Genomic DNA, 10909 nt, shown 5'->3' with positions numbered 1-10909 from the left:
CTGTCGCTCCCCCGGTCGGTTGTGATTTGTTAACGGTTTCCAGGACAGCGGCAGTCTCTTCAATCCCATTCGTTAATGGACCTGTCAATCTATAGTAAGTCCCGCCTACTGTGCGCCGTCAAATTCTGTCCGTGTGGCTCCCGTTGCCCTTCACAACACTTACGTCACTGACTGCTCTATCTATCTGCATTGTCTTGCAGTTCTGGAGAACTTAATACGAATTTAACATTAACTTTTGATTTTTGATAGATAAATAGTAGTTTTGTTAGACAAATAGATTACAGTAGCCTAGGTAAATGTACTTATACATTGACTAACCACAAACAATACGTGCATATGCACACACCTTGAAATTATTTTCTTTTCACTTGTAGTTTATGTACGGAAGCTTATTGCATTCATTCAATAAAAAAAAATACAGATCCTGTTTTTCTGAGTATTTTTTCTGTTTTTCTGAGTAATTTTTTTTAAAATCAGTTTTTCTGAGTAATTTTTTCTGTTTTTCTGAGTAATTTTTTTTAAAATCAGTTTTTCTGAGTAATTATTTCTGTTTTTCTGAGTAATTTTTTTGGATCAGTTTTTCTGAGTAATTTTTTTCCTGTTTTTCTGAGTAATTTTTTTTGGATCAGTTTTTCTGAGTAATTATTTCTGTTTTTCTGAGTAATTTTTTTTTTCCTGTTTTTCTGAGTAATTTTTTTCCCCGTTTTTTTGAGTAATTTTTTCTCTACTTCGAAATCTCGCGATAACACCTCACTTGCAAGTGACTCCTGCAGCTCCTGCTCCTGCTATGACCCGTCTTCAGCTCTTTACTCCACCGGGGTCAATTAAGGTGAGGCAAGTTACACACAGGGTATGATACACATGATTTCAGTTTAGTTAGCCGCTAACAGTTTTGTTTCCATCATGCCGGACAGTTTCTTTTGTCAAAAGTGAATCGCCTTTCTTCCATTTTATTGGCTTGGCACAAATAAAACGAGCCCACATGCCCTCATAATATTAAGCTATATGCTAATCGTAGCCTATGACTCATAGGCTATGAGCAGTGTTGGGTAGTAAAGCGTTATTAGCCTAGTAACGCCGTTACTTTGTGCCAAGCCAATAAAATGGAAGAAAGGCGATTCACTTTTGATCTCATCTGGCCTATACTTGAACGTAAACAAATGTGAGTTATTGGCAGTGAAAGACTCAGCTACTCACTCAATAGCGAACATCCCTGTCAAAGATACTGTAACATATTTAGGAATTTCAATCACCAAAGATCAGAAAGCCAGGAATGGTTTAAATTTTATCCCGATCATAGAAAAAGCTCAAAAAAGATTTAATCTCTGGCTGCTAAGAGATCTATCTTTAAGAGGCAGAACTCTAATAACAAAAGCAGAAGGAATATCTAGACTTACTTATGCTGCTCTCTCATTACATATCGAAAGTAAAACCATTCAATGCATAGATCAGATGTTGTTCAACTTTTTATGGAAAAATAAAACGCATTACATAAAAAAATCTGTTGTCATTAACACATATGAGAATGGGGCACTTAATTTTTTGGACTTTGTTTCTTTGAACAACACCTTTAAGATCAATTGGATCAAACAATTTCTGAAAAGACCAAATTCAATATGGAACTGTATCTCCAATCATATTTTTTCAAAAATTGGTGGTCTAAAATTCCTCTTAGTATGTAACTATAACATAGAAAAAATCCCTATTCGTCTCTCCAACTTTCATAAACAAGTATTGCTTGCATGGTCAATGATATACAAGCACAATTTTTCACCACACCGTTACTCTATATGGAATAACAAAGATATACTGTATAAGAAAAGATCTATATATTTTGGGGAATGGTTTAGCAATAATATTATTTGGGTAAGACAGCTATTCAACAGCAATGGTGTTTTATTTTCTTATGAGGAGTTTCTTCAATATTATGGAATACCTGTAACTCCTAAACAGTATGCCATAGTTTTTGATGCTATTCCATCTGGTGTACTCATGTTATTCAAAAGTAATATGTCTGTTTCTGTACTTGATGCTCCCTTTACTGATGTAACTGACTCACCAGCTGGTAAAGTATGTTTTAACCCATCTGCTAGTAAGAACAATCGTAAAATTCGTGCTCTTTTCCAATGTAATATCACTTCTGTTTCTCCTGTAACATTTCGCTGGAATAGTCGTGTAAATAACTTATGTTGGGAAAAAATCTGGTCTCTTCCTCAAAATTTTTTTGTGGTTAATAAGGTGAAAGAAGTGTCATTTAAAATTATTCATAGATGTTACCCAGTTAAACCCTTCTTTATCAAATTCAAAATTGTTGACCTATATCTGAAGTGTGCCTTTTGTGACTCCCATACTGAGACTGTTATTCATCTGTTTTGGAAATGTCAATATACCCGTAAACTGTGGCAAGATATTTGTAGATTCATTTTAGATAATATCTGCTATGATTTTGAGCTCCTCTGGCAAAATGTCCTTTTTGGATTTATAAAGAGTGACGCTCCAGCTGAAAAAGAATATTTTTTAATTAATCTCATTTTAATTCTTGCAAAGTTTTATATCCACAAGTGTAAATTTGCCAAGGTAAAACCCATTTTTTGTGTTTTCATGAAAGAACTGGAGGTGTATTTCAAGTCAGTTTCCTCTGCTAATAACAAGAAAGCTATCAAAACTATAAATCTGTGCTCCCAATTTAATATCTTTAATTCAAGTTAATTTCCATTGCTCGTATCCCCTGGTGTGTCTGACTCTTTTTTTATTTTATTTTATTTATTTATTTTACTATTATTTATTTCTATTTATGTATGTTTTTATTTTATTGTCACGTCTATTTGTTATCCAATTGTTACTAATATGATGCTCATATGGTTGTATGCACTGTTATTTTGTAAAGCAAAAATAAAGTTGTTAAAAAAAAAAAAAGTTACTTGCAAGTGAGGTGTTATCGCGAGATTTCGAAGTAGAGAAAAAATTACTCAAAAAAACAGGGAAAAAAATTACTCAGAAAAACAAGGGGAAAAAATTACTCAGAAAAACAAGGGGAAAAAATTACTCAGAAAAACAGGGGGAAAAAAATTACTCAGAAAAACAGGAAAAAAAAAATTACTCAGAAAAACAGAAATAATTACTCAGAAAAACTGATCCAAAAAAAATTACTCAGAAAAACAGGAAAAAAATTACTCAGAAAAACTGATCCAAAAAAACAGAAATAATTACTCAGAAAAACTGATTTTAAAAAAATTACTCAGAAAAACAGAAAAAATTACTCAGAAAAACTGATTTTAAAAAAAATTACTCAGAAAAACAGAAAAATTACTCAGAAAAACAGGATCTGTATTTTTTTTTATTGAATGAATGCAATAAGCTTCCGTATTTATGCAATGTGCTACATGTACTACAAGATCATGTTTGTGCTATTTAGTTTTTTTTGTGAACCAATGAAATGAGAAAATCAATAAATGTTAGGTAAGATTTCATGACATGTTAAAAGGGCAATCATGTTGCAATTTTCTTTTAAATGGAGAAGTTGCATTTGTTGCATCTTTTGTAGGTTATTAGGGGTCAAAGTGATAGGGGGGAAAAAACAATCTCATTTGTACAGGAGAAATGTTATTATCACAATGGCCATATTCCATATCTATAAGCGTAAATTTACAGGTAAGAAGCTGTAAATTTCTCATTGCATTCAGCAATGAGATCAAATTAACTAAATTCAATCCTCCCTAAAACCAAAAGCAATTAAAACTTTAACACATTGTGCTATGTTAAATAGTAGATTACAGTACATATAGATAAATGTACTTATACATTGACTAACCACAAACAAAACATGCTTATGTACACATCTTGAAATTATTTTCTTTTTACTTGTTTATGTGCACTGTACTACATGTACTACAAGATCATTTCTGTGCTATTTGTTTTTTAATGTGAACACCCAATGAAATGAGAAAATTGTGATGGAAAAAATGTATTTCGGCAAGAAGAAACAGAGCAGACAATATGTCTTTAAGATTCTTTAATTATTTCAGAAGCAAAACAGAATTACAGTCTTGCAAGGGTGTTTCAGAACAGTGTTCAAAACTGACTGAAAAAGGTGAGTTGGATGCAGCCTGTATTTATCTAGTGAAAGTAGTGTGTATGTGACCTGGCCTGACAGAGGAGGTCAGTGAGAAAATAAAGACAAAAATAGAAAAAGAAGCGTGTCTTGCAAATTAGGTAAGAGGTGTCTGAAATGCCGTGAGCAAATAGTTGGATGAGACAAAAAACAAAAAAAACGGACAAGAGATGGTTCTGTGGTTATGCGTGAGTGTAAGCATGTATGTACTATTTCAAAAATGTACATGTATGAGCATTTGAAAATTATCATTGAAAGCAATTTCCTTCAGAAAAATAAAGAAATATTAGGAAAGATTTTATGACTGATGTTAAAAGGGCATGTTGCAATTTTCTTTAAATGGAGAAGTTGCATCTTTTTTTATTAGGTTATTAGGGGTCAAAATGACTGATACTGGTTGTAAATTTTACAATACAGGACAACCATATGTCTGGTTCAACTTTAACATGGTTATTTTATTTTCCAATAGACTGAAAATTGAGAGGTGGTGAAAATCCTTAGAGATCATGAAAAATGACTATCTGTCTAAGGAAACAGAGATGACTAGTTGTGGTGCTTTCTGCAAAACAGAATTACCGGTAAGGAACAAATCAATTCAGATTAAAGAACAAGTAATTTAGTAGTAAGTAAACAAAAAGGTAAAAAAAAATGGTGTTTCATTAAAGACAAGATTGTCAACATAAATACAACAATCAGTGTCAATAAAATCTTTATTTTAATAAACTGATTATTCTTTAGCGTGACTCTTTTCTTTAGCTTCATTTTCCAGTTTATACTCAAGGATGTTACTGATATTTTGCTCATACAGTTCATATCAACAAGGGTAGGCTAAATATTAGAAATGCATTTTAGTATAACTACAAACTACAGCTTCCAAAAGAACCATAAAAATAAGCTACAGTGAGTGCATTATCTAGGCTATTGTAGAGCTGTTGTACTAAACTACCTTACTTTGGGCTATGTGTCCCTAAAAAAGTGGATTTTATGTGTTAATTGATCTTTAAAAAAACAACAAAAAACAAAACACTGTCACCATGTTAACTTTACAAATTTAAATTGTTACCCTGTGTTTTGCTTTGCATGCTTAGAATATGTTTTGCCTAGCAAATTATTGGTGTTGTGTCCTGCCTACTTACAGTATCTCATGCATATCACTGAATATAAACACAGAATATAGTCTACATGTACGCTGGTGTGTGCCCCACCAGAGATCCTTGCAGCTGTCAGCCCAGAGGGTGGTGAGTAAGCAGAATTTCTGCTCGCAGATGAGATACTTCTGAGCTCTGAGCCTTACGAGGGGGAGGGCTGCCTGCCTGCCTGCATGGCTGCACAGTGAAACATGGCATCCAGGGGGGCCGGCCAAGGAGATAGATTGTGTACACGCCAAAGAGGCACGGCCTGAAGCCCGCCGGGCAATCTTTAACCTGGGATCTCAATAATTTATAGTCTGCACTGTGTGGTCACAAAGCATGACAGCTGCCACCTCACAGCTGTTGAGCAACATCAATGCACAAACATCTTTGTCTCTTCTGACCAAAAAGACTGTTAATTAAACCATCGATCTGATACAAGATGGTAACACAGACAAAACACACCACACACAAACACACAGAGTTTAAACTGACAAACAGGACTATTTATGAGAGAAATACATGTTTGCCTGTAGTGGATCATATGAGTGAAACTGCATCTTAATCATCATCAGTGTTTGCTTTGAAGGTTGTGAGTTTGCTTAAGGTGTAGGCTTACTTTGTCTGAAGTTGACTAATTATTTGCCTTCCTAGACATAAGAGGCAAATATGAACAGATATGACAACATAATTTCTTCTGTAAATTAAGTCTGCATGTTTATAGTTTGTTGATGTGGATGTGGATGGTGTGAAGTAACTACATCCAGCTGCTGTGCATGCAAAAATGAATATTATACAACTACCTGCAAAGTATATTTTAGTGTGTACTGAGTGTCCAGTGGACTGAACAGAGGAGACACAACTTGTCCCAAGACCTGAGTGTCACTAAAAATTTAATCTATGAAGATATTTTCTGCATTAATAAATAAATCATAGTCTATTTAATCTTTGAAGGCAGGGTATAGTGCAGTCATACTCACAGAGGAGCAATCGTCTACCTGCTGGACAGGAAGATAAGCCACCTACCTGATACAAAGCACAGCTGAGAGAATTAAAGGTAGGTACATAAACACATTGTCATATGTTACTCATTAACAGGATTTTGGTGACCACATGAATGGGCATGGGGCCAATTAACAAGCGTCCTCAATTGTTTATTTTTTTGTTTGCTTGAATATAATAAAGCAGATGCTATTTCTGGCATCAATTTGAATCCAGGCTGCTGGCAAAGGTCACCGCAGGGCGATAAATATAGAGACTGCACGGACATGCACTCATGGAAAATTACGATAATGTTCCAAAAATATTCCTGTAGAGACTAAAAGTGAATTGCAAGTGAAGTGAGTTTATAATAGATAATATAGTCACCTAATCTGACTGTGATATTTATATTTCTTTAATAGCGTTACAAATGTGATTTTTTTTTGAGGTTATAAAATCCTCACAAAATTAGGCTACGGTAGTGTATTGTCCTAGGTGTGTGTGCCACTCAGCCCCCCCTCCTCCCCCTCTCTTTGCCCCTCCTCTGGAGTCGTCGGAGGATCTCTCTCCATCTATCCGTGCATCCTGCTCCAGACCAGGATGATCCACCGCCGCACCGACACCGACAACCTTCACTTCACTTTCACACTCGTCTGACCCCTCTCACTCGGACCCCCGCCGGCCGCCGCGCTACACCCATGCTTTGCCCTCCTCCTGAGATGCGATACCACTGCACAATTTCCCGGAGAATATCTTCATCTTCTGTCGCTCCTCGCTGATAGAGAGCATGCCCGACACGGGGTCGGCGGGGGCCGCCAGTGTTGCGACCACCGCCGGCGACGGCCCCGAAAGCTCCCGGCACCGACACCGAGCCCAGCAGGGAGACGCGGAGAGGCCGGAGCCGGGCGCTGCCCCGCCGCAAGCCTCCTCCGGTGTACTGGGTGAGTCGAGTATGCCTGTTTTGGCTCGGACGATGCGGCTAGGCAGAAAGAGAGGACAGGTGGACGTGATGCTGGGAGACGGCACGAGCACCATCAGACACCTCGAGGCACTGTTCTTTTGTCTCCACGAGGGCGTCCTAAAATTACCAATTGATTAGACTACAGGCCTATAGATAATGGCTTTGACTTGTATTGCATGGTCCTATCGCAGTATTATTGATGCAGTGTCTTCTTTTTTTGGGGGGGAAATTGCAATATTTGACCCTTTTGATGGTTATTGTAGCCTGAATTACCCCCCTGTCATCATTCATGAGCCCATTTTCACAGTATTTATATGGACACTTAAGAGTCATTGCTGCTGTAGTTTTCTATAGCATCCTTATCCAGTGTAGACTACTATGCTATGATTGGCTGTTCTGTTAGCTGTTTTTATTGAAGAGGTTTCCGTTCAGTATTGTATTATGTGTGAGATCTGCCAGCCTCTCTACCTGGTAACCAAATGTTTATCAACTTCCTGATGTCATCCAGGCTATTGTTAACTATCCAGTGCAGCCTTGATCTTCCCTTTTATTGCCTCAGTTTGAGTTGCCATGCTGTTGGATTGTTACCGTGTGTGTATGCGATGTGGTTTATATTCCTCATTAGAGCTAAATGTGTTTTTCATCCCCCCTCTTAAAATCATTGATTTATCAGCCTTTCAAAAAAAAAAAAAAAAAAAGGGAAAGCATGCTTTCTGTTTACACTCCTTGACATGGATAGTGGATTTGAATTTGTCTCCTTGCAAGAACTGCAACTGAGGCTATTTTTGGAACACACCACAATATTAGTCTGGGTTTAGCCTCAGCTGCTGAGTGAGCCAGGGTTGTTTTGCTGTGTGCTGGGTGCACACACAGCCCCTGTGCTCTCTGTGAGTACTGCTGCAGAGTGATGCAGTGGAGCAGTGGAGCAGTGGGCTCTCAGCCGACGAGTGCTCATTTCCACACTTGGACGAGGTAACCTGAGAGGGCTGCTGCTGAATGGAAGAACAGCCTGATGTCAGCTTGTTGAGAAGGTGGCACCTGGTTAGCAAACTGGAGTTCAGTGGTGCCAGTTTAGGTCCAAGAATGGGTTGCAGGATAGTTGAGGGGTCAGCAGATAGTAATGTATAGGAAGAAGTGTAAACAAGCCAGAGTAACCAAACATAGTCAGATTATGGTTGCTGGGTACCAAACCCTTAATAATCCTTCTAATAATAATAATCCTAATCTGGTACCAATAAAAATGTATTAGTTGCAGCTAGTATTGGTTCTTTATTTAAAACAAAATTCTTCCAATTTTATTCTGAAAAATAATAGGCTTCCTGGAGCCTCTGCTAGTCCCAGTCAAACCATAACTAGTCATTTTTACACTTTGTATTTTTTTTATGGATTAACACAAATAAATGCAATGTGTTCAGTGAGTTTAGAAGAGCTGGTAGGCAGATTATTTTACTTTGGAATGTGCAACGCTAGCTATTTCCCCTTGTTTTCAGGCTTTATGTGAAGCTAAGCTAGCCGCCTCTTGGCTCCAGCATATAATTGAATGGACAGATATGAGAGTGTTATTGATGTTCTTATCTAACTCTCAGCACGAAGGTGAATAAGCATATTTCCTGATACATGCACACAGTAATCCCAGACAACACAAAACTGTTACAGCTGAACAATTTGCTATAAAAAAGTATCTGAAATGTAAAAAGCAGTGAGTGTCTTGCCCTCTTGAAACGTCCTGCTCCCACATAGCTGTTTATTTCATTTGCGTGGGTCATGAGAGAGAAGGATTGGGTTTGGATACTTCAGTAGGATTACCTGATATCACATAACGACCCTCACATGTGTCTGTGTCAGTCAGCTCGCACAGCATGACTGCAGGGTGATTTCTCCAGCCGAGATTTTGGTTGCAGCCTGGAAGGATTTTCCTCACTGGAGGCTTGGATGCTCGATTGTCTCCATGCCTCCACCATATTTTCCTAATCCCTTCACAGTAGACCAGAATGACTTTGATCCTCTCAGCCATCTTCCTTTGTAGCTCCAACACTCTCAAGCCCATTTTTCAAAGATTAATTAAGCGCCCATCATTAGAAAAAGCAACGCAGAAGTCTCACCAATTAGTTTGTGTTCCCTCTGAGGCCAGTGTTGATAAGATTCCGTGTTATGGAAATCAGGTCATGTAATTTGTGGTTGTCCAATCAGCCAGCACAGAGGTTTAGGATTTAGGACATTTGTCAGGATATACAGTGAGATTCATTCTTACTTTCGAGAGGACGTGATGATAATATGTTGCAGCTATAAATTTGTGTCCTCTGCATACTTTCCTGTAAATCTTATGTGATTTGAACTAACCTCATTTTACTTCAGATTACTTTTTTACACCAGGTTTAGTTCAGTTTTTTCATTGGAAGCTGCTGCAGCTCGAAGCCTAATGAGCTGGTGTGTAGATGAAAACTAAATAGTTTGTCTAATCACAACAGCTCTGAAACTAACTCTTAACTGGCCGTTGCAAAATTTCACATTTTTGTCACACTGTTACAGGACAGTCAGTGTTATCGGCTTATTGTATTTCTCTGTTTTATCAACAGCTACACTATAAGTTTCACTGTATAAAATATGTAAGAGTGTGCAGATTTTAGCAAGTAAAGCCAGTCTTAAACCAAAGCTCTAAACCCTTTTTTCACCCATGTTCTGATCTGAAAGTGATGGTCTGTTGTGAGGTGGTGGTGAGATCTGAAGGGTCCATTTTCGTCCATGTAAACTTATTTAGCTCTGTTCTTAATGCTTTGCATTATGCACTTTACAATCTGCAAAATGCATGAGAAAAAATGTATTAAGTATGGCCATTTGGACAGGGCTCTGATTTCTCTCTACCTCTCACTCTCAGTGCTTCTTAAGCAAGTGGAATACCTCAGCTTTGCTTCAGACAGATTTAGTTAGATTCAGTGTCACACAGGTTGCTTTAAATACAGCAGTGTAAGGCAGGGCAGTGTTGAGAGAAAAAAGCACTGAACTTCCTAAATGAAGAGCTGTTTTTCACAGCAGCAGACAGACTGAGCCACTGGTTTTGTGCCCTCCCACAGCTTCATAAATGAAGAGGCTGATGAATGTAATGCAGTATGATATAATGACAGCAGTGTGTTGTGCCTAATGACTCCGAACTTAATGCCTTTTTCTCTCTGATTCTCTTTGCCTTTCTCACTGGTATTCACTGCATGCTCCATGGAGGTATATTTCTTGTTCTACCTCTCCTATCCCCTCCTAGAGTGAGTGCTGAGCTGCATATTAGCTACATTAGCGATCAAGAAAAATCGCCTTTATGTGGGATGACCTTGCTGTTCGTAATGTCATTGCTTTATTAACCTTACCTGATCAGTCAGACACACAACTGACTGATTACTTATGTGAACCAGCTCTTGATGGGGCAAGACATTTCACGCTTTAAGTGCGCCATAAGGCTAACTATAAAATTAAGTGGCCAGCTCTTTACTGTGATAATACTTCATATTTATTATGCACAGCTTGCCTTAAAATTGAGATCATTACAGTAAAGCAGATGCTGGTCAAATGATGGTAAACACTGCAGTTAGTGCTGCAATCATTTTAATAAATTTTCTGTTGCGTCTATGTGGCTGGTGCTTGTCTCATGGTCTATTTGTGGGCATAGTGGCTGTATGTGGCTCATGCTATCTCCCCAAACTGATCTCTCTGTTGTCAGAAACATAAGATTCATCACCT

At 37.7% G+C, this 10909-nt stretch overlaps 1 protein-coding gene across 1 annotated transcript in view; it reads left to right on the top strand.

Annotated features, from left to right (window-relative positions):
* The first annotated feature begins 6833 nt into the window (after nucleotides 1–6833).
* ano8b (anoctamin 8b) overlaps nucleotides 6834–10909 on the top strand; it is a 40555-nt gene continuing 36479 nt past the window's right edge. Inside the window, exon 1 of the mRNA XM_062424736.1 lies at nucleotides 6834–7163. Within this exon, the coding sequence (XP_062280720.1) occupies nucleotides 7010–7163 (154 nt within the window). The 5' untranslated portion in view covers nucleotides 6834–7009. The remainder of the gene's footprint in view (nucleotides 7164–10909) is intronic.

This window comes from Scomber scombrus, chromosome 8 (assembly GCF_963691925.1).
Source record: "Scomber scombrus chromosome 8, fScoSco1.1, whole genome shotgun sequence".
NCBI lineage: Eukaryota > Metazoa > Chordata > Actinopteri > Scombriformes > Scombridae > Scomber > Scomber scombrus.
This window is presented reverse-complemented; position numbering and strand designations above follow the sequence as displayed.